The sequence below is a fragment of the Elaeis guineensis genome, chromosome 3 (assembly GCF_000442705.2).
Source record: "Elaeis guineensis isolate ETL-2024a chromosome 3, EG11, whole genome shotgun sequence".
Taxonomy (NCBI): Eukaryota; Viridiplantae; Streptophyta; class Magnoliopsida; order Arecales; family Arecaceae; genus Elaeis; species Elaeis guineensis.
In genome coordinates, this window is record NC_025995.2 from 120,816,019 (window position 1) to 120,841,128 (window position 25,110).

A 25,110-nucleotide genomic window follows, 5' to 3' on the forward strand; every position below is an offset into this window, starting at 1 on the left:
TTGCCGCTGCCCACCATTTCAGCTGGTTGAGCTTATTGTTGGATTATTATCAGCTATTAGTACAGGATGCATGCTCTGGTTGAAAAAGAGCACCCAACAAATATTAGAGACAGAATACGAAAACAATCTGTACATATAGAATGAATGGTAAACTGCCCTAAAAGCAGCAGTTGGATAAGAGTCGGGGACAAATGCGTCAAAAAATTGATCATCCAGAGCGAAGGGACGCTGGATGGCGGCTGCTTTCTTCTGTCACCACCGGAATGGCTGCTTCATCTCGGGATGGAACTTTAAGCCAGGACTTCATCACATCATAAACTGTAAACCCAATTGCCACAGATGGGACGACCTGGAGAAAAAAAATAAAAATAAAAAATAACACACACACACACACACACACATATGTATCCTTATGCTGCTAGAACAACGAACGTAAAGACCGGAAGAAAAGGCATAAGATAGAATGGATTCTATACATATAATCATAAAAAAATCCCGCTGTTCGTATAAAGGCATGCATGTTTGAATATTCCTGCATGAATTGGGTCTGCTGGCCCATGCCAACTGTATTTTTAAGAGCCTATCCAAATCCCACATTTAAATGAATGGCCTGATCTACAAATCCAGTAAGAAATTCAGTCCAATTTTGCCGGATTGTCTAAACATGCCCTTAAGACATGTTTGGATATTCCTATAAAATTGAGCTGCAAATTCGGGCATGACATATCCACCACATATGGTCTAAACTATTGCATAGATTATGAATATTATAGAATGAGGTCTAGTCCAAACCATGTCAACCGGACCTCCTTCACTCTATTCCCATAGGATGGAAAAAAAAGACCTAGTGAGATAATTTTTTCTCCCTATGGGATTCAAGCCATCCCACTCTGAAAAATTCTTGTGAATACTATGAAATGGGTCTTGCCTGGCTTGTATTTTTGTGAATCCTATTGGATTGCACAGAATTATCCAAGCAGGAAATCCAGTAAGATTGGATTGGATTGGATTTCCTACAAAAATCTGATCTGTTGGCATGTCCAGCCTATATTCTTCTAAGGGCCTGTCCTAATCTTAGCCTAAGTCCTATCTGTGGGCCTGTTGGCCTATAGTAAATTTTGTTTTAAAAAAGGAAGAGAGATCTATGGGTCTTTTTTTTTCCTCGCGCAAGATTTGGGCTGGAGAGGTATGGAATTAATATGAGACTACTCAAATAGATTATCCACTCCATGAATCCAATGGAAAATCAGCCCAATCCTATTGGATTTCCCAAATAGGCCCTACACTTTTAGATAATCCTATGATAAATATGGTAGCACTTGAGGACAAACGGTAGAAGAAAGTATCTAGTGACTTTCCATTAGGGAAGTTGAGTGACTTTTCTCACCATTAGGGAAGTTAATGGAATGAGCCGGACCCAAGAGGCCCAGACCCAACTGGAAAAATGCGATGGCATTTTCAGCCCAAAAGTACAATCTGAGCAATCGCAGACAATCTCTGCCTGGGAAAATGAATGCTGGCCCAATTTGTGCCCAGCTCAGTCTAAAAAGGAAAATCCCTGAGGGCCTGTTTAGATAATTGGACCCAAAATTCTATAAAATTTATGACCCAACCCTAAAAAATATTAGATTATAAGTAGGCTAGGCTCTATATTTATAAATATCTAGGATCATTTTTGAGTGGGCTAGCCCAGATCCCATAGGAAGGAAAAAATGACCTGCTAAGGCTATTTTTTTCTCCTTATAGGATTCGGGCTAGCCCATTCAAAAAGTAGATCTGGATACTTATAAACAAATGGCCTGACCTGCTTGTAGTTTATTTTTTTTTTATGCTTGGGCCACGAATCCCGTAGGATTTGGGCCCAACCATCCAAGCAGGCCCTAAGTTGGATTGGGCATGGTTTAGATAGGCCCGGGCCCATCCTATACTAGGCCATATGCTACTACAATGACAGTTATGTGAAGGCAAACTTGTTGATAAGCTGCCGAAAAATTGGATAACTAGGATAACTAAAATTGACAGGGTAGTCATTCTTCTGCCCATCCAAGAGGGATTTGACAACAGTAAGAGCACCAAGAGGGACAATAGCGATGGTCTAAATGTTGTATTACTTGTGCTGACCATGATGGAGTCAAAACTTAATGGTTTAAGAGTGGAAGTCTTAAAACGACAATAAAGCGAGCGATTTGAAAAACCTGACAGTCATAGAGAATGTATACCTTATTTAAGTGAAATAGTTAAGGATGACTCACCTTCAAATAATTTATACTTAGTCCCGAAAAAAGTTGCCTCCAGCCTTGATTTTGAACGATTGTAACAAGGCTTTCAAGCGTTCCCTTATCCATTCCATGGTTAGATGTTGAGAGTGCTTGTACCTAACGAAAGTGCTTCTCTTTATACCCTTCTTGTTCCAATTTTTTTTTCTGCAATTAGCAATCAACATAGCAAGGGCAAGATACCTGCATTTGTCGCCTAACAACATCAAGAGGATAGGTTATTGTCTGACCCAATAAACCAGCAACAGATCCACATGCAAGCTTCACAGTGATGTCCTTTTTGTGCTGTTCAGGTACATGTTCTTCATCTCCTCATAGAAGTAGAACTTAAGACCAGAATAAGGGAAGATTCCATATAATGTTGGACCTGATCATGGAGTTATCTGTTAGTGTACCAAGCAATAAGTTGCCCAAAAGAAAGGGGTGAACGGTTTAATCACAATTCCCCTAAAACATATCATGTCAACAAAAATGGCTATGCAAATCATCTTCACTTAGTGTGCATGGATAACAAACCAATTCTTCCATCCATAGATTTTTTATGTCCTGTTCAATAAAAGTCAACAATAAATTGGCAAGAGATGGAAAGGTGCTGGATTGTATAAAAGTTCAACACCACGAAACTCTATGTCTGTAAACAACCATCATATTTACAAACAATTTGAACTCTCAATGTTGATGGCCCATCATGTAGTTTAGATACAAGGATTTGGGCTCAAATCCTATTAAAAAGATTTGTAGCTCAATTCTATAGATAGATACTTTTAGACTCTTGATATTATGTATATGTACAGTCTGTTTAACTCTAGAAGATTTATTCACTAAAGAATGTTCTCAAATAAGAGTTTTAAAATTTCATTTTGTAACAAATAAATAGAGATAATATACACGCACAAAAGCACACTCAAAACAGAGCAGAATAGTTCCTTGCAGAGTCACATCATATAAGTTTTAACTCATCACGACCCCTTTACATCCTATATTCTTGTTTTATTTACAATCCTTCTTCCAAATTGGAAAAAAGGATCAACCTCGAATACCTCATCCACCAAATTGTGAATTACTGTAGCCCAAGTTCCCTCCAATCCTTCATCCATCAAATCTCTGACCTGCACAATTGGATTACAAAGCATGCCATTTAGCGTAAGGAAATAAAGGCCCACTCCTCTCCCCAATTCAATTGCTTTATAATCTTTAGATTTGGTTCCTTGTCTTATCACCCCAACCAGACCTCAACCGCAAAGCTTGACTTCCCTTACAAATGTCTTCCAAGAGCATGCATGTTAACTCAACCAGAAATAACATAAAACTCCTCCACATCCCAACCAAAGATAAAAAATAAAAGAAAGCATCATAGTGGCTTCTAAGAAAAGCACAATTTATTTCCTCGACTCGACTCGACAAAGCTTAATCCCAAAATAGTTGGGGTTGGCTAAGCACAGTTCATTTTGTTCAGCTCCTCACTGCCCATATCATCCTTCTTTTTTCTCTGCCCCAGTTTACAAATGAAATCTCCCTCCCACCCATAGACCTCCAACTAGGGATGCAAATGAGTTGGGTCAGATCGGATCATGAGTGACCCCATCCGACCCGATTTCTTGATCGAGTCTGAATATTAGACCCAAAACTAGCCCAATAGAAGATCGGGTTGGGTCGGATCGGATCCATGATCAAATTTCTTGATCCAACGGATCATTCGGATCGGTTCTATATATAACCCGACCTCAATTCATAAAATACAAATTCGGTTTAGGTCTGGATCCAGGTCGGTTCCGATCTGGATTATAAATAACAAGATCAATAAGCAACAAATAAGGACTGTCATGGCACTGGCAACACTGTCTGAGAACTTATTTTTCTTCAGTATGTACTCTTTATTGTTGATTTATGTATCAATTTTCAGATTGTCAAGTAGTACTAAATCTATTGCTTTCTCTTAACCCATATCTATTTCTACTTATGTTCTTATTCTTGTTGATGTTTCTAATGAAGTCTATGAAGCTAAAATGAGTACCAAGACCCAACTAATGACAACATATAAAAATGACTACCAAGATGTTTCACATAATTTGAAAAGCTAGTTATGACAACCAACAATATTTGATCAATAGAATCTTGGTTCTTTTCTAACTTGTGTGTAAAGTCTGGACGAATGAAGGTAGGAGGAAGTCAGGGAGTTCTAATTTATCCATTTTAAATTAGTCTGCTTCTATCACTTCTGTAATGTTAGATGAATAAATATTCTAATTCTACTTCCATCGTACTTCTTTTTGACATATATTCAAAACCTTAAATGAGGTTGATAGAGCAGCGAATATATGAGTTTAAAAGGACCATCTTTCAAAGAACCGAAGGATTGTAATTATGAAAACAAACGAAGAAATAAGAAAAATAAAAAGAAGCAGAGCTTTGAACTTCAATAAACAGAGGAGAACGAAACCAAAGAAGGTAATCATGGCCGCATCTTGAATTGGGTTTAGGTCGGTCCGATCGGATAATTTATCTCAAGATCCAAATCAACCCAAAAGTCTCTATGGATCGGGTCGGGTCGAATCGGATCAAAATTCAATAAATCCAGACCCAACCTAGAAAGTAGAATGGATCCAATTTTAGAACCCAACCTGGATGCACGGGTCCTTTAAAACGGTTTGGATTAGGTCTACGCAGGTCAGATTGGGTCGGGTCACAAGTCAACCTGACCCATTTGCAGCCTTACCTCCAACCCCTCCGATAGGGAAAAAAAATCATTCTGAATCCTTCATGGAACAGTCAAAAACCAAACTAATATTTATGCATATAGATATTAGTGAGGATGGTGCCACATAAGTAACCTCCTCTATAGATTAAAATGATTTACTTTTACAACCAAATGATTCAACACTAGAATCCAACAATAAATTCTGAATTTGTCTTCTCAAAGAGATTTTAAAAAAAAAAAAAAAACAAGTCAGTCTTGGTTTTAACTGACTTTGATGGAAGCCTCATAAATTGAAAAAAAAACCTTTCAAAATGCAAGAGGTCGAGTGTGCTGTTGATAGTCTATTCTCAAAACTTTTAAAAATGCAAGAGGCCAAGTGTGCTACTGTTGATAGTCTATCCTCACTGGTGTCAGTACTTGAGAGATGACTTTTACAAGTTTGCTGCCAATATAGTGATTGATGTGTAAGAAAACTAAAATGAATTTAAAATGAAAAAGGAGATAAAAATGAGTACATACCTACACCCCGATAAAGGCCTCTCAATCCATTTTTTCTGTAGGTCTTGAAAACGCAATCAAGAATTCCTTCATAAACCAGTTCGGAATGAGATAGTCCTCTGAACTTGCCCCTTGATGGTCCAACAACCTGCAAATCAAATTCCAGATAAACTAATTCCAGATGAGAACATATCCACACAACAAAATTGAAAATCAGATAGAAGTATGTGAGGTAGTTATTATTTATCAGTAGAAGATCCAGGGATGTAGAATTACTTCCAAGAGATGGTAGATTATTTTGTATTGGCAAGAAGAACCAAGACAAACATTTCCATATCTGAGGGATCCAAAACCCACAGATGGAAAAAGAGGCAGAAAGAGATGAGCTAAATCACAAAAATGGAATGATAAAGGAGTCTAATGATGTTCACCTGATAAGCCAATTTGGTACGAACCAAATCGAGAGGATAAGTGCAAACAACTGCAGTTCCCCCAGCGAGCGACCCCGATACAAGATCAAGAACAGGCCCTCTTCCAATATCAGGAAAACCAAGTATGATCCATCGACGATATTGCTCATAAGCCATATAATGCAAAGCTGCATAAGGTACAATCCGAGCAACACTGGCACCATTTCCTCTGGGGAGTAAAATGATGAACATCAGACAATAAACAGATCATTCAGACAAAAAGTAGGTAAAACCAGATTGCTAAAAAGTAGCTGAACTTGGAAATTAAAACAGACCTGTAAAATCCTAATAAACCTTCTGTCTGTACAATCCTCCTAAAAGATCCCAACAATCCTACATTCTGAAAATCTGGTCGTTTGGTCTGGCAGTTCACAATAAACATACATTTCTTCACTAATATATAAACTGAATGATTTAAGACAAAAAAATGGAAGTGACGTTCCCACTAAAGTATTAAAACAGATCTGTGCATAACAAACAAACCATATACCACATTCTTTTCCTACCCATCCAACTTCTCATTAAGACCATGTTCAGTTGGTGTATATCAATCGCATAAAATAATCTAATGTCAATCAAACACAAAACAACCTACACAGCTTCATTTCTTTGGCTAGCAGTCAAACCTAATCCCATTCCTTCACTAACATCATTTTGGTAGTGAGACCAACAAGCCCATGTAAGCAACAGTTATATTCCTATATATATATATATATATATATATATATATATATGTTAAGATGTTTAGTTACAATGCAAGACTTCTACACTAATCGAGATTCATGATGCTAACTGTAAGCATATGCACATCAAGAGTGAAAAATGGAATAACAGAATGGATAGGATCCCACTATCAAGGATCAAACATAATCAATTGATTGAGGGAGGGATACAGAGTATAAGTACAGAATATCTTCTTCTTTTCTTTTTCTTATTTTTGTTACATTTAATTTCAGTCAAGATTCGCCATTTTGGTACCAGACATCGTATCGATGAAATTTTACTATAGTATCGATATGCGGTATAGCACGGTACATCTGCATTGGTATAGGGTGGTCGGCATATCGATATGGTACAATATGCCCCATACTGTCCGGTACGGGGCAGAATGGTGTAGCTGGTTTTAGTATTTATTTGATGTCCTAGTAATGTGATTTTTCAGGCTGCCATTTGAGTTTTGAGCCATGTGATGTTACCTAACTTTTTGTTGTATAGAAAAAACACAATTTTTTATGTAAAACCATACAAGGAAGAGGCTTCTAGTTAGAGTCTAAACTCGTTGTTTGACTTTAGTCCAAACCAGGATTCTCAGAACATGGTTTCAATGTTGTTAGGCACATATTTAATGGAATTGGCAAAATTACTTGATTAGTTTACATAATGCAGGTTGTTGAAGATATTGCAAGATTTCTCTACTTTCATGGTACTGACAACATGCTTGAAGGTGATTCATTCAACTTGACTGATAGTTCTCACATTATCTGTGATGCGAAAACTCTTCCTAGTCTATTTTCAAGCTTGGTACCTTAACAGTGGCAACATTTCAGACTTGATGTTTGGAACCCTAATGCCCGCAATACACTTTCTTGAATGAACCCTTCAAGTTTTACCCTGGACGTACAGCTGTAACTGAAAATTTCATTCGGCACCACACATGAGTTGTCAGGAGTGTATTTCTTTCTTCCTTTCTTTTCTTTTTCTTTTTCTTTTTTTTGGGATACGAAGGGTGCATTCTTGCAACGGTAACTCAAATACAGTGGTTATCATGCCACTGATTTGAATTTGTGTATACTTTCAATCACTTCATCTTGATTAAATGGAACTAAATTCTCCTAACTTTTGTCTAATATCGGCAATATTATTCAGACAACCCAAAGCAGAAAATTCAAGATATTATCAATTTTCAGCCAATCAAAAGTCCACATTGTTGCAAAAAGAAGAAAGACATCTGTCATCCAAGTTAGACCATCACATGATAATGCAAAAGGATCAAACCCCTAAACCCAGAAGTAAAATCAGTTATCAAGAAAACAAAGTATCGCCACAATGGTTTTCATTTATTTGTTATCTAAAACTATTTCCTTTCCGTGCAATTATCCCCAAATACCCCATTACAAGCTCACCTCTCATTCCCCATCCCACCAGATTCAACCAAGAAACTGTTCGGCATAGACGAATTCATCTCTATACTCAAAAAGATCGTGTCTTTATGTGGTATTAATCATTTTCGAGACAAATTTAAAAAAATTCAAACAGAACCATTTAAATCCGAAACCCTTGTGAAACCAGTACAGTTCCCAATGCCCCTTTATCAGAAGGAGAATCAACTTCCCTAACCATAACAACCAGTCCACCTCGACATTGCCCAACATAAAAGAGAACAGAAAGAAAGGATATGACTTGCTTTCAAGAAAACAAAAATCTAAAAAAAAATAACTATTACCCAGATGAAAAACTCAAAGAACGCTTCGGGTGCAAATTCCAAGAAGATGGGAAAAAAGCAATCGAGTGGCATTCATATGTTTTCTTAAGTAAGTACCTGGAACAAGATCTTGACGCGCTCGAGCGGGGCAACGGCGGTCTTGGCGATCCCTCCAGCGATTCCACCGGCGACGAGCTCCTTGACGACAAGGGGCATCGAGCCCTCGATGAGGCCTTGGAGCGCCCCTCCACTCCCCTCTTCTCTTCCCCTCTCCTCCTCCGTCATCGCTTGCGAGCTCGGAGGACCGCGGACGGAGTCATATAAGAAGAGAAAGAAGAGGGGGAAGATGGGAAACAAGAAAGAGGAGTCTCCGGTCCGAGCAGGAAGGCGGACGGGGAGACCAAGAAAAGGTGCCGACGCGGGGGCATTATTGGAATTTTGCGAGGGAGGCGGACGAGAACACGGGACCCCAAATCGGAAAAGGGCGAGGAGGCGACAGAGTACGGTTTAGGTCCTTCAAACGGTACAACATTTATATACATTTTGGATATCCAGATTACGCGTGAGCTTTAATATTCTCGCAGCGTACCTTGAACGCATCATAACGATCACACGAATCTCTAAGTCCCACGTTTATCGCGCGGGAAACGGGAGTAGATGAGATTGCATTGCTCCTTTTGTGTCGCGACCGCGTTGGATGATGGAAAGAATCGCACGACTCGACGCGGTGGAAGCAATCGATTCCAAGGAACCGCCGCCTGCCGGTTAGGAAATGCCCCGCGACGGTAGCTGCACGCACGAGTTTATCCCACCGAATGCCAGCATAACCCAATAAAAGATGGTTATGTTTTGACTCGTGCCAAAATATAAATACGAACGTAGCCCAACTGCGTCAGGTTTTTGAGTTTGGACCATGACCTAACGCAGGCCTATTATGCCTAATCTGGCCCAGGGCCAGTTGAGTTGTCGTCATTGAGTTGGGTCATATAGAGTCTGATATGATCCACTCTTGTGACACAAGCCCATTCCTACACGGCAGCCTGTTAGACACGAAGACTACTGGTATGTTAGCCTCAACCGTGTCTGGCTGTTTATACTATAACATGGATTATTTGTTGTTACGCTGGTATCTAAGATTATTTGGACGCTCGGATATTGCAATCATATCGTATTCATGTGATATATCTTCTGAAGAGAACGAAGAAAGAAGTGGCAGAGGAAATTAGGAAGGTGCCGATCATGCAACCTGGAAAACTTGGGACGTTCAAAATCCATTTGAAAATTTATTTCCAAGATTCCACTAACACAAAAATAATGGGAACTGTAAGAGCCCATTGCCATTGCAGTTCTTTGTGCATTTTATTACTGTGATAACCGGTCCAATTGAGCTAATAGAAATCTGGGTCTGATCTACTTGACCAGCCTAAACATAAGAAATTGGTCCCAAAAAAAAAATAAAGTGTATGCGATGAGAGAAAGGGACTCCCGAGTCCCGATTGAAGTCTCCTCACCGAGTCTATCGGACAAATAGAATCCAATATCAAGACAGATTCTAACATCCTTCTAATTTCAATTTAGAGCCTTCCACCTCTCCTTCAATCCCCTCACCAATGATCCCTACCCTTTATCAGAGTTAGCCACCGCATCTTCCTCAATTTCTTCCCAAACATCGTTCTCCATCGCCATTATGGCTGCGGTCAGAACATCCCTGGAAGCCAAGTAAGATTCCTGGATCTTTATATTGACCCTCCTCTCCTACTTTTTAAGCCCTTCGAGTTCTGAATGGTTTTTTGAAAAACTTGAGCTATGTTTTCTCTTTTTTGGGTTTTTTTTTTCCAATTTATTCGTTCTTAATTTCCAACCATTTTCACTGTCGAAGCTCAGATATATGATTGAAATTTTATAATTCTTTTGATATTCTTGTGAACTTGTTTATTATTGCATGTATGATCTGTAGGATTTTAATTTAAGGTTCATGCGGCCGTGTCACACAATCAACCTAGGTGATGGATTCAAGACGCGACATTACCAATCGGATTTTTCTAGATTCATCAGCAAGGTTATCATGTTACAAATGTTGAAGTTGTCTTTAATGGCCTCGCTTCAAATTTCTGTTCTCTAATTCTCACGGTGGCTTTACAACATCTATTAAGCCTATAATGCAATTATGGTTTCTTCCTTTTCATCCTTTTTACTTTTTCTGGGCTTTCTGGCTTCATATTCTCAGCATCTCCAATATCGTACTGTTGGTATCCAAGCTTCATCACTGCAACTGCTTCTCTGCTGTATGATTCCTTATTCAGCGTACTGCAAATGGGCCTCACAGTTCATCATCTACCTTGCTGTCAGCAGCCAGTTCATTATTGCCTCATTTCACTGTTCAGGATTGGCTTATATGGGCTTATGTTCAATAGATGCTATTTTGTTCAAGTTCCTCTATTTTTACGTAATTTGCTTACGCTACATAGGTTGGTTTGAGTGTCTTTTACAATACCCTCGGGAGGTTTGTTGGTTTTTGGTTTGGTTACCACAGGGTGCTAGTATGTATCCTCTGTAGCTCGATGCAACCTTTCATCGTGTAACTTGCTACCTGTGCTTTTAATGAAGCTATTGCTCCTGTTTTCAACCAAAAAAAAAAAAACATTCCATTTGTCAGGCTGGCTCTTCCCATGAACTTTGCCTCAAGATCTCAGGCTCTTTACTAGCAACTGAAGCCATGGGAGGTTTACGCTAGACGCTGAGACTTTGACCCCCATTCTATCACAAAGAATTCTTTGATCAGTTTAAATCTGGTAATGGGCTTTTTTCACTGAACTCAAGATTTAGTCTATTTTTTTCAGCAGAGAACGGTGCTATTTTCTTCCTAAAAAAAACAAAATGGTAACCACAATTGACAGGTAACTACCGTGACAGCATGATCGATCAATTGTTCATAGGTCCTCGGAAAACAATAGCAATCTCACTTGGATCATTAGATAGATTCAAAGGGTTGTTGGTGCAAGGCATGGCGACCATCCGAGCTTCGTGTCTTTTCTTTTTATTATCATATTTTATGAAAGAGTATCATGTCTGGTTAGCGGAGAAGGTGGTGAAACATCAAATACTTTAGCTCCATTTTTGTGACTTCGTTGAGATTGGTACTTATCCTTTGCTATATTTAAGTGGTCTTGTACCAACCAAGATTTAACCATGTACTTGATACCTGCTCCTCTTTGGACAAGATCGTGCTTTTGAGATTCACCGTATACGATTTCTGTTGGATGAATATCTGGCTAGGATATCATCTTTCATGACCTTTTCAATATCACGCGATGCAGCAGGAAGAAAGAAGAAATAAAACAGAAACAATCAAAATACGTAGATCAACCAAAAAAAAGCTCGCCTCCATGAGGCATGCAAATTTCACTATGAGAAAAAGAAATATTACAAGAGGAGATCTCACCATCAACCCTCGTACACTCAATTTCTCCCTCACAGAAAGTTCTCCCTCACAAAAACTCTCTCTAGAAAGATCCACTTGAACCTCTGAAGTGACCACTGTCCGCTATCCAGAAGCCTCTTGCTCCTTTTTCTCTCAGCGTCCTCGTGCCTCTCTCTCTTCACGGGTTCACTGTTTCTGCTGAAGAAAACCACGCCGTGAGACCACCAGGCCACCACACAGCTTTTTGTTCCCAGGACCAGCCTTTTAAAGGCTTAAAACCGACTTAGAATGCGATTAGGACTCCTAATAACACTCATATAAAGGCCCTGGACCAATGGATCGAAACCAGAATCAACCCATACTATCCGATCGTGCATCGGTCCATGGAACAGTATCGTAGACCATGAGAAATATGTGAAAAATGCCCACGCGGTCCACGCGGTGAGCTGTGCACCATCCGATCCACGGTAGATCGGGCAATAGGTTCTAGAGGCGTGCGTGGGCCTGGGCCGCGCCCCACGCGCTTGGGCCTGGGCCATGCATCGGGCCGCACCCTGCGTGCCCGACCTGCACGCTGTCGCTCCTGGGCCTCATGCGGCCGCACCGCCGCCACTCCATCGACCCGCCGTCGGCCGCTGGCGGTCCTCCACCTCTTCGAATTTCGTGCCGATTTTAATCACGCGTATCTTCTCCGTCCGAACTCCGCTTAAGGTGATATTGTCTCGTTGGACTCCATTTTTCATCGCAAATCTCGCTGTGGGCTCAATGTGAATCAAATCTTGAGGTATCAAATCCTAACAATCTTTATCTCGACTCGATATTCGGTCTCCTTCTAACTCTGAGAGCTTCTGGATCTCCTTGCCACCATGTCCTGAGGCAATCATCTGCTGATTATAGATGGACAAACATGAGAGTCGAGCCAGACTGTTTGATCCCATCTCCATCGTATACTGTGCTCTCCCTGACCTGAGACCTACTCGGGGCATCATCCTGCAGCAATAGGAATCTCACCTTGCGATGTCGCTTCTCATCCTCCCGAGTCTCCTGTCTCGTGCCCGATCCACCTCCACCGGGAGCTCCACCTCATTTTGGACTCTACCTGGCTCTTGAAGCTCCACCTCACACTGGACTTCCCGCTAGATAATAATGTCCTCTCCTCCCATTCTTTCCCTCTAGAACAATCCTATCGTCGTGTAGCACCTTTAGAATTCCTCCACTAGTTACCATCCTGTAGCCTCTCGAATTCAGTATGCTCGGTGAGATAAGATTCTATCTGAAATCGGATATGTATCGGATCTCCCCCAATCTCCTCACTGCACCATCATGCGTCCTGCAGCTGACGTCCCGATACCTCTGATCGCACAGCTCAATCCATTCGGCAGATAAACAGTACCCTCATCGTTTTTCAGAGAATCAAACTGCTCCTCTCTGCAACATACATGATGGGTACATGCAGAATCTAAAATTCACTTCTGGGAAGAAGTAGATACTTCGTCAGATATCTCCAAGACATCTTCCTCTGAATAGCTACTGGCCATCGCTACAGTAGCCATCATCCGATCTTTGAGTTGAGAGCAATCTCTGGCCAGATGCTCCAACTCGTCACACCCGGTAACACCTAGTTTTGCTCAAGTCCCTCATCCTGGACTTGGATCGCCCTCGTCGCGATCTCTTGTCGCTCCGTCTACAGCCTCCTGCTCCTCCAGAAACCACCAAAGCTGAGCTACCACCACCTGAGCTCGAAGCCGGGTTCTCCCTCCTGAGAACTTTGTTCTGGAGTATTACCGCGATGACTTCGTCCATCTTGATGGTGCTCTTCCCTACTAGAAGAGCAATCACCAAAGACTCATACAAAGGGGGAAGCAACGCTAGCAAAACCAGCATCCTAGTCTTCTCCTCAACATTCTCACCAACGTTGAGGAGGTTGGTGAGGATCTTCTGGAAGTGGCTGAGATGCTCCTGCACGTTTTGTCCCTCAGTCATTCGCAGCTGGTAGAACTGTCTCCAGAGAAAAAGAGTGTTGGTGAGAGATTTCGTCATGTACAATTTCTCGAGCTTCGACTACAGCACCGTCGGAGAAATCTCGCTAAGCACATGGATCACCACCTCATCCGTTAGATACATGTGGATGGTACTCACCGTCTGCATCTATAGCCGTTTCCAATCCTGCACCTCTATGGTGGTCGGCTTCTCATCGCACAAGAGTGCATCAATCAATCCTTGTTGGATGAGCACGTTCTTCACCTTTGCCTGTCACAAAGAGAAATTATTCTTTCCATCAAACTTGTTGATCTCCAACTTGATTGATCTTGTCTTCTCCATCTTCAGTCTTGCTCACCATCGCTGCAATCTACGTTTTTATACCACCTCGCTCTAATACCACTTGTTGGGTAGATGTCTGGCCAGGACACCACCTCCTAAGATCTTTTCAATACCGCACGATGCAGCAGGAAGAAAGAAGAAATAAAATAGAAACAATCAAAATACGTGGATCAGCCAAAACAGAGCTCGCCTCTACGAGGCATGCAAACTTCATTATGAGAAAAAAAATATTATAAGAGGAGATCTCACCATCAACCCTCATACACCCAATTTTTTCCTCACAGGAAGTTCTCCCTCACAATAGCTCTCTCTAGAAAGATCCCTCTGAACCCCTGAAGTGACCGCTGTCCGCTGTCCAAGAGCTTCCTGCTCTTTCTCTTCTCAGCATCCTCGTGCCTATCTCTCTTCATGGGTTTACTATTTTCGCTGAAGAAAAATATGCCGCGAGACCACCAGGCCACCACACAGCTTTCTGTTCCCACGATCAGCCTTTTAAAGGCTTAAAACTGACTTAGAATGTGATTAGGACTCCTAATAATACTCGTATAAAGGCCCTGGACCGTTGGATCCAAATCAGAATCATCCCACGCCCTTCGATCGTGCACTGGTCCACAGAACAATACCGCGGACTACAAGAAATATATGAGAAACGCCCATGCGATCCACGCAGTGGGCTGTGCACCGTCCGATCCATGATGGACAGGGCAACGGGCTCCCATGGGTGCACGTGGGCCTGGGCCGCACCCTGTGTGCTCGACCCGCATGCTGCCATGCCTGGGCTGTGCGCAGCCGCACCGCCGCTTCTCCGCCGGCCCACCGCCGGCCGCCGCCGGTCCACCGCCGGCCGCCGTCGGTCCTCCACCACTCCAGATTCCATGCCGACTTCAATCGTGTGTATCTTCTCCGTCCGAACTCTGTTTAGGATGATCTTGATCTCGTTGGACTCCGTTTTTCATCATGGATCTCGCTATGGGCTCAATGTGGATCAAATCTCGAGACATCAAATTCTAATAATTTTTTGATGACCTAAAATATGTCAGTGTCATGAAAGGAGCAAAGTGAATAGAGTATGTGGATGCGTCGTATCATATCTGGACTCCGTATTACTGCTGAAGCAAAAAATTTTGATGTTTTCATAAAAATTTTAATTATTTGTATTTTTAACAAAATCATAACAAGTTTGTCTTCCAAAAATGTCTATCTTGGACTTTGCAAAACAATTCTACCCATCCCTCAATATTACTCTGTGAGAAATTTTTTTTACAGGTGAATCAAGTTGTATTTTGTATATTTTTATTATCAGATTGACTAAGCTAGAAGCATACCTTCATTTGACGGCAGCGACATGATCCAATATTATCTAGCATGAATGGCTCATTCCAACAGAAAAATAAAAATGAAAAAAAGGTTAAATAGATTTTCTTTGAAATTTATAACTTTATATATATAAGAGAACCACAAATCTATAGCCTCAGTCTTCCAAAGATGTTTTTTTGCAATTTTTCCACATCAATAGCACACAAGTAATGGATCCATATCCATCTAATTGTGATTGATCCTTTTCTTTCTTTGGTAAGAGATTATTGTTGTGGTTTCTTCCAATTTTCTAACCTTAGTAGCTATCCGAGGAGCCACCTCGGCACCATACCGATGAGATCAATCGATTATCGTGATTTGATTTTTATCGACTAGCATCCTCAAGAAAGATTTGGCCTGATTGGACTCCACGTGGTCTGGACTGTGTCCTCTACTTGTGTGCACGTTGTTCAATATTTTTGCCCCTACATTTGTAATGGCCGCTCAAGATGGTCATGCTTGATATGGGCGCATATGATCCGAGTCCGTTACTAGATACCATGAGTAAATTTCAAAAATTCAGATAACGATTAGTGATCGCCCCTTTGTATGAAGAGGAGAGAAGAGACTTTTAGATAAGTTAGGAAATGAAGAATCACTCTATATTCTTTACTCAGACTAACTTAAGCACTAGAGAATCTCCAATTAGACAATTTTCAACTAGTAGATTTTCTTTCATATCATCATCGAAGGAAGGCACTACTCTCTAGTTCAATCCCGATTGACCGCCTCTTGCCCAATCAAACAAATGATCTTGATCCAGAGATTTGTGACAATAGTTACAAATAATCTACCTCTACACCTTTATATATGGTATAACAATTGCCCAATCCTCCAAGGTACTTGAAGCTTTCCGGCACAAATCACAAGTAGTGACGTCACTCTACTTCTAGCCCCATTAAAACTACAAAAACTTTTATTCAACTTATCTAGATTCATTAGTTTAGTTAGTCTTAAGTCTAATAGTTTCATCCAAAAATATTTATTCAACTTATTTAGATTCATTAGCTTATTTAGTCTTAAGTACAATAGTTTCGTCCAAAAATATCTATTCAACCTATTCAGATTCATTAGCTTATTTAATCTCAAGTACAATAGTTTCGTACAAAATTATCTATTCAACCTACTCAAATTCATTAGCTTAGCTAGTCTCGGGTACAATAGTTCTATCCAATAATATCTATTCAACCAATTCAGATTCATTAGCTTAGCTAGTCTCGGGTACAATAGTTCCGTCCAATAATATCTATTCAACCAATTCAGATTCATTAACTTAGATAATCTCGAGCACAATAGTTTTCTTCAAAAATATACATTCAACTTATTGAGATTCATTATAGTTGTGAAACTCCTGACATTGTCCAATACCATGGGTAACATCGCTTACACTTGACACCGCCCTTTTGTACCTTCCATTGCAAAGCCGAATTCTTCTTCATATTTACATTCTTATGTTCATTTTTGTACAACTCTTTTTCTAGCTCTTTGTATTTATTGGTAACACGTTCTAATCTAGGTGTAGTACATCCCAGGAGCTTCATGCAGACTAATGCCCTCCCCTCTATCCACCCCCTACTGGTTGATCTCACTTTTTGCACGGCCTCTTTGGACTCATTTCAGATCTCACATGTTTACCGGGAGACCAACCAACCGGCTGACAGTTTAGCTGGGTGGCCCTCGGATGGGTTCTTCCTGTCCCTCTCTTCTCTGAGTTCTTTTCCCAAATAATACGAAAAAAAAACTTTTTTACCAAAATATATTCAAACCAAACTTATTTACCAAACTGATGTGAGAGGGAAAAACGCCATTTTGAATGGCGTTTTTTCCCCTGCCACGTCACCCCCCATTTCCACGGTGGCATCGTCCCAAAAAAAAAAAAGAAAGGAAGAAACGCCATTTGGAATGGCGTTTTCAAAATGGCGTTTTCCAATTTTTCTACCCAAAAATAAAAGAAAAAATCGCCATTCCAAATGGCGCTTTTAAAAACGCCATTTTGAATGGCGTTTTCAAAATGGCGTTTTCCAATTTTTCCACCCAAAAATAAAAGAAAAAATCGTGGGAAAATGGAAAATTTTTTTTTTAAAAATTTGAAATTAGTGAATAAATAAAAAATTTAAATTTTGATTGAATTTTAAAATATAAAGATTTGAATTTGTAATTCATTAAAAAAATTAATTTAGATTTTTTATTTCAAATTTTTTTAAAAAGATGTCCAAAAAAATCTTAAGAAATTCAAAAAAAATTATCATAGAAAATAAAAAAAGAGAAAAAGATTCAAAAAATTTTTAAAAATAGGTTAAAAAATTTTTATAAAAATATAAAGAATTGAAAAAAATAGAAATTGTAATTGTAATTGAAGAACAAAGTTTATAATTTTTAATTTTAAGAAATAAGAATTAAAATTGTAATTAAAATTAAAAATAATATTTTAAATAACTAAATTAATTTAAATATTATTATTTAAAAAATATTTTAAATAAAGAAAAAAAAGGGAGGAAAATTTAATTTGAATTAAATTTTGATCAAAAAATAAATCCAGTGTAAAAATGTGGAAAAAAAATTTTGTAAATTGAACTTTAGAAAAAATAATAATTTTTTAATTAAAGAAAAAGAATACGTAATAGAATGCTAAAAAGAAAAAAATGGAAGAAAAATGAAATTATAATTTAAAATGATAACTATTTTAAAATAAATAAAAAAAAGTATCATAGGAAAATAAAAAAATAACAATAAAATAAGAATTATAATTATAAATTTTAAAAAAATTTAATTTTAATTTAAATTAAAAATTATCATTTAAATTATTATTTTCATTTTTTAATTTAATTTATTTATTAATAGATTACAAATACATAATATAAAAAATTGTAAGAAAAGTAGATTTATATTTTTTAGTCGACCCCATGAATCGACTCATGGCTAAAAGAGTTTAACGGCACGCAAAGGAAACGGCGTTTTCTCCTTTCCCCCCTTCTTCTCTCCTTCTCCCTCTTCTTCTTTCTCCCTACTCCGGCGTCTCTCCGACAGCACGACGGTGAGCTGCCTCCTCTCTCCCTCTTCCTCTCTCTTCCTCTATTTAAAAAATTTAAAAAATAAAAATTACCAGAAAGAAAGTCAAGGGATCGACTCACAGAGTGTCGCAGTCAAAAATTTTGCGTGCCGTTAAACTCTTTTAGCCATGAGTCGATTCATGGGGTCGACTAAAAAATATAAATCTACTTTTCTTATAATTTTTTATATTATGTATTTGTAATCTTTTAATAAATAAATTAAATGAAATAATGAAAATAATAATTTAAATGATAATTTTTAATTTAAATTAAAATTAAATTTCTTTAAAATTTATAATTATAATTCTTATTTTATTGTTATTTTTTTATTTTCCTATGATTCTTTTTTTTATTTATTTTAAAATAGTTATCATTTGAAATTATAATTTCATTTCTCTTCCATTTTTTTCTTTTTAGCATTCTATTACGTATTCTTTTTCTTTAATTAAAAAATTATTATTTTTTCTAAAGTTCAATTTACAAAATGGCGTTTTTAAAGACTTATTTTATTTTTATAAAATTTTTTTAGCCTATTTTTAAAATTTTTTTGAATCTTTTTTTAATTTATTATTTTTTATTTGAGAAAGTAATTTGAAATAATATTTTAATTTCAATTTATCTTTAAAATTTTATTCTTTTTTATTTTTACATTATAATTCTTTTTTTTATTTTTTAAAAATTTTATAATTTTTAATTTTCTTAAAAATTTTGAAGACAAGTATTTCGAATGATGTTTTTCAATTTAATTTCAAATTTTTATTTCTTTCATATTTTTTTCTCTTTTTTTATTTTCTATGATAATTTTTTTTTAATTTCTTAAGATTTTTTTGGACATCTTTTAAAAAAAATTTGAAATAAAAAATCTAAATTAATTTTTTTAATGAATTACAAATTCAAATCTTTATATTTTAAAATTCAATCAAAATTAAAATTTTTAATTTATTTACTAATTTCAAATTTTAAAAAACATAATTTTTCATTTTTTCATGATTTTTTCCTTTATTTTTGGGTGGAAAAATTGGAAAACGCCATTTTGAATGGCGTTTTTAAAAACGCCATTCAAAATGGCGTTTTTAAAAGCGCCATTTGGAATGGCGTTTCTTCTTTTTTTTTTTTTTTTTTGGGACGATGCCACCGTGGAAATGGGGGGTGACGTGGCAGGGGAAAAAACGCCATTCAAAATGGCGTTTTTTCCTCTCACATCACTTTGGTAAATAAGTTTGGTTTGAATATATTTTGATAAAAAAGTTTTTTTTGTATTATTCGGGAAAAGAGCTATCTCTTCTCTCCCCTTCATTACTAGTATGCTGGTAATGACTGATTGGACTGATATTTTCTTTTTACGTTCTTAGTTTTCTTTTTCCTTCTTAAGGTTTTCCCCCCTTTTTTGTACCCAAAAAAAAAAAATGTTAGCTGAGTCGACTGAGGTGGACCGGAAGGAGAAGGGGTCTGGGTCGTCTGACCCAACGCGTGAGGCTTACCATATCAACCCTCATAAAAGTCTCACCCGTTCAAGGCCGTTGACGGTTTCCCCTTCAACGTTAGCACTTGCTTCGGTTCAACCAATTCAAACGGCGTACGTTGCCTGGTCAAGAATCAAGACTGCGACTTCAATACCAGGTTAAAATCTCACCCATCTCCTCCTTCCCCAACCGTCTCTATATATAGGCAACCCCAACCCCTCATCACAGCTAGCAATTCAACAAGCCTCAAAGCAACAGAGATATCTAAGCCACTCCACCACCACAACCCACACAAAAGAGATCTAGCTGCAAAGATCTATAACCATGGCCACTCTCCAATTAGGTAGCAACTATCTCCTGTCTTCTTCTTCCTTCTCAAATCAACGAAGGATCTGCGCCAGTCTTCATGTCCCCTCCCCTCTGGGAGCCAAGACCGTCTCCCTTCCAAAGCTCCCTGCTTTGTTCAAAGTGGAAGAACTCGGCCTTAAAGAACATACTAATTCGGACGGTAGCTACACCCAACCTCATCAACCAATGACAGCCGATAAAGATCATGATCGCCTGGTAGCCAAGCTCCTGGCGATCGCTGAGGCCGTAGCGGACCGAGCTGAGATGCATGCCATCATTGGAGATCAGAGGAACAACTGGAACCACCTCTTCCTCCACTCCATCAACTCCATCAATTTAACCGCTTCCCTCATGGCCGGCATCTCCGCGGCTCTCACGGTGGGAGAAGCAGCACCACATCTCTCAGCCTTCAAGCTCTCGTCCGTGGTCTTGTTCACCGCAGCTACCGGAATGATGCTGATCGTCAACAAGATCCAGCCTTCTCAGCTGGCTGAAGAGCAAAGGAATGCCACCAGACTGTGGAAGCAGCTCGAAAGATCGATCCACAACACCCTCGCGCTCCGAGAGCCTGCCGAATCGGACATCGAGGAGGCTTTGGAGAAAGTCCTCGCGCTCGAGAAGGCTTATCCACTTCCTTTGCTTCCGGAGATGCTGGAGAAGTTCCCAGAAACCGTGGAGCCTACACGTTGGTGGCCTAAAATTCAAAGACGGGGGCAAGAAACGAAGAAAGCATGCGTTAATGGGATGGCGAGCAACGGTTGGAGCAAGGAACTGGAAGAGGAGATGCTGGGAATTCATAGAGTTCTAAAGACGAAAGATGAGGAGCAGTATGTGAGATTGGGCAAGCTGGTGTTGAACATTAACAAAACTTTGGCTATCTCCGGACCTCTATTCGCCGGCATGGCTGCAATTGGGGCTGGGTTGATAGGTTCTCCTGTTGACAGCCCACTGCCGGTGTTGGTGGGGGTTGTCGGAGGAGCGCTTGCAGCAGTCGTGAATACTGTGGAGCACGGCGGGCAGGTGGGAATGGTGTTTGAGCTGTTCCGCAACTGCGGCGGTTTCTACCGGAGGTTGCAAGAGGAAATCGAGTCCAACTTGAGGGAAAGTGAGGTGGAGAAGAGGGAGGATGGGGAGTTGTTTCGGATGAAGATGGCTTTGCAGCTTGGGAGAAGCCTCTCTGAGCTCAAAGACTTTGCATCCTATTCTTCCTCCTCTTTACAAGATGAAGATCTCAAAGAATTCGCTGGGAAGCTATTCTGACCGTAATTGGTATTTCCCACTTAATTAGGCTCGGTTAGTGTGTAAAAGCATAGCACATTTTTTTGATACATTATTGTTCGAAGTGTAAATACAAATTATAAAATGTCATGAGAATTTTTTTGAGACTATTTTTCTGGTTGTAAAATGTTAATGCAAGACATTCGAAGTGTCTTTAATGAAAATGTTTTAAACCAACTGGAATTCTTCTCTCTCTTAATGACGCACTGATGTTCAAGGTGTCTATATCATCATGTACTGTTTGGAATGTGCAAGTCATGTCTCAATAGTAAGCATTTGATATAAGGTTGGTATATGGTTCAAATTTCATTGACAATGACTACAAGAATGTGTGAAAAATATATTTAATATTATCATTAATTTTTACTATTTAAAAATGTTATAAATATATATCTATTTAAGTGACTTGTGCTTTTAGTAGAATCAGAGGATATTTAGAAGAAAAGATAGATGCAAGAGATCCAATCTGAAGGAGATGCAGAGTCTCACATCCAGCTTAGCCAATCAATTTCTTCTCCCATCTTTACTTTAGGATATTTTTCCTTTTTTGCAGTCAACGCGTCCATAGGATCTTGCAGTCTATAGAACATTAGCCCTTGTTGCATCAGAGAACAAAAACCAGCACAAACTACAACTCCGGAGGAAAAAGAAAAAAAAAAAAAATCTGAAGTTGAAAGCAGCAGGAACACAGAGATGGATGGTCGCTCTCCAGTGGCTCTTCCAATGAACTTTGCCTCAAGATCTTGGCCTCTTTACTAGCAACTTAATCCATAGGGGTTTACGATGGACCCTTAAACTTTGACCCATTCTAGCGCAAAGAAATCTTAGATTAGCTCAAATTCAATAGCGAGCTTTTTTTACTAAACTTAAGATTTAGTCTACATTGTTTAGCAAAGAAATGATTTTTTTTTTTTGAAAAAAAAAATGGTAACCACCATTGACACATGACTACCATGATGCCACGATGGATCAATTATTCATAGGTCTGCAGGAACAAATAGCAATATCACTTAGGAAGTATTTGGTACTATGTAATTCTAAAATGATTACATGTAATTTTGCAACACATAATCAGATTACATTGTTTGTTCGTGACTTTCACAAATAATACTGCATTATATATAATACGACATTATCTCAAAAAAAGATAATTCGATTGTCTAAGACAAGGTGGTGATCATGTGATTACATGTAATTTTGTAATCCTGCAATCTTTCAACAAGATAACTTTAGGACCAAAATACCACCATCAAAATAAATCAAAATAAATTATGAATAGTCTCATTTGATGAAAATAGAAAAGAAAACATAATGCATGATGTCACAGAAAATGATTGGTCCCGAAATTAAGTTGTCCATCTAAAAAATGACAATAATCAATAAGTAAGAATGGAGATACTTTGAAAAAAATAGCTTATATTCTATATAATCTAAATTATATACTAAATACTGTAATATAAAATTTTTTATAATTTTACAACAATATTACTGTACATATCAAATATTACAATATAAGATTTCCTGTAATTTTATCAGTTAATCACATTCTCACTGCAATCACATTACCATAGCAACATTATTTATGTAATACACCAAATACCTCCTTAAATCATTTGATAGATTCAATGGGTTGTCATCTTGTTGGTACATGGCATGGCAATACACAGGAGTTTCATGTCTTCTTTTTCTTTTTTAATACAAAATGTTTCGTGTCTTCTTTTTTTTATTATTTTAATGAGAAGTTTTCGTGTCTGGTTAGCGAAGAAGGTGGTGAAAGCAACGTCAAATACTTTTGTAAGGGTACCAACCAAGATTTAGCCTTGTAGTTAATACGTTTTCCTCCTTGGACAAAGTCATGAGTTTGAGATTCCCTACTACAAACGATTTCTTGGTGGTCTAAAATATACAAGCGCTGTCAACGGAGCAAAGTGAATGAAATAGGTGGATGTATAGTGTCATGTATGGACTCAGTACTACTCCTAAAACAAGATTTTGATGTTTCAAGAAAAATTTTAATTACTTGTATATTTTAAAAATTATTTTAGGTTTGTCTTCCAAAAATGTCTATCTTGGACTTTTTTGAGACCATGATACCCCTAGCCCTCAATATTACTGTGTAAGAAAAATCTGTTATGGGTGCAGTTGTATTTTATATATTTTTATTATCAGATCGATCAAGATAGAAGCATACTTTCATTTAAGGATAGCAACATCATCCAATATTAGCTAATATGAATCTCCCATTTCAAATGAAAAGTGAAAATACAAAAAAAAAAAAGAAAAGAAAAGTTAGATGGATCTTCTTTGTGTGTGTGTGTGTGTGTGTGTGTGTGTAACTTTATGTATATGAGAGAACTATAAATCTATAGCTTTAGCCTTTCGGTAGTATTTTGTAGGGTCTTTTGCAATTCTTCTATATTGATAGCACACGGTTAATGGATCCATGTCAATATGCATTGGTTGTGCTTTTCCTCTCTTTGGTGAGAGGTTATAAATAATCCACCTCTCCACTTTTATATATGGTTATAATAATTGCCCAATCCTCCAAGGTACTTGGAGCTTTCTAGCACAGACCATAGGAAGTGACATCACTTTAGCCCTAGCTATACGAAAACTAGAAAAAATGAATGGATATACCATCACTTGAGCAAGAGATACTATTTGTATATTTATGTGGGTCTATTTTATTTAAAGAGGCCTAGTTAAAATAGGATAATTTTATTCTAGCTTAAGTAATTAATGTTGCAATTAATCCTTATGATTCTTCAATACAATTTTTTGACCATTTTTAATCTAAAAAAATTATACAAATATTTATGTAGTCATTCCCTCCTTTTTTCAAAATCATTCTTGGTTGCTTAATTCAAAAGGTATTCAGATAAAATGTTAATTAAGGTCATAATATTAATTTTCTAGATGTTTTGTTTTTATCGAAAAAATTGTTGTCCAAAAATATGTGCAGTTTTTCTTGAACATTGGCAATTGTGTGGAAATAAACACTATTATGGTTTGTCAACAAGATCATTAGACATTGTCTTATCAAAACCAATTAGCTAATAGGTTTAAAGGTCTTATATTATGCATGACATATTGCCATTAGTGAAGGCCAATAATGTTGAGACGCGATATCTAAGCAGCCTTCCATCAAATTGAATATTATTAGCTATATAGTCATCAAAAGAACTATACTCATACTCATATGACCTTAGCTAAGCATATTAGTGGAAAGGGGCGGTTGGTACCTTGTAATAAGATCCATAGCATATTGAAGCATGATAGAGTTTAATTTGCTAGTTAGTTATCTTTCGACCTTCATTTTTAACAAGCCACATCACTAAAATTGAGAAGCCACGTAGGTATTAATAAGAGTGGACATTTTTAGCAATTTTCATTGGCTGTGAAGTTTTTTCTCTTAAGCAATATTAAACAAATACTATTAGATCACATACCTTAATATTTATTAGTAATATATAAATTATATCTTTTATAGAATTTTATAGAAATAGTA

General features: G+C 38.0%; 2 protein-coding genes across 2 annotated transcripts; one reads left to right on the plus strand and one right to left on the minus strand.

The window, feature by feature from the left end:
* On the minus strand, positions 1-8,741 carry LOC105040482 (mitochondrial carrier protein CoAc2). The gene is given in 8 exon segments (XM_010917029.4): positions 1-349; positions 2,253-2,375; positions 2,460-2,578; positions 2,581-2,643; positions 5,494-5,620; positions 5,904-6,111; positions 6,218-6,303; positions 8,482-8,741. Coding segments are annotated over 8 exon segments (1,035 nt in total). The 5' UTR covers positions 8,650-8,741; the 3' UTR covers positions 1-208.
* Positions 8,742-20,216: 11,475 nt separating this feature from the next.
* Positions 20,217-21,717, plus strand: LOC140856655 (probable F-box protein At4g22030). The gene has a single exon (XM_073254713.1). The coding sequence runs from the start codon at positions 20,301-20,303 to the stop codon at positions 21,582-21,584; it is 1,284 nt and encodes a 427-aa protein (XP_073110814.1). The 5' UTR covers positions 20,217-20,300; the 3' UTR covers positions 21,585-21,717.
* Positions 21,718-25,110: the final 3,393 nt, after the last annotated feature.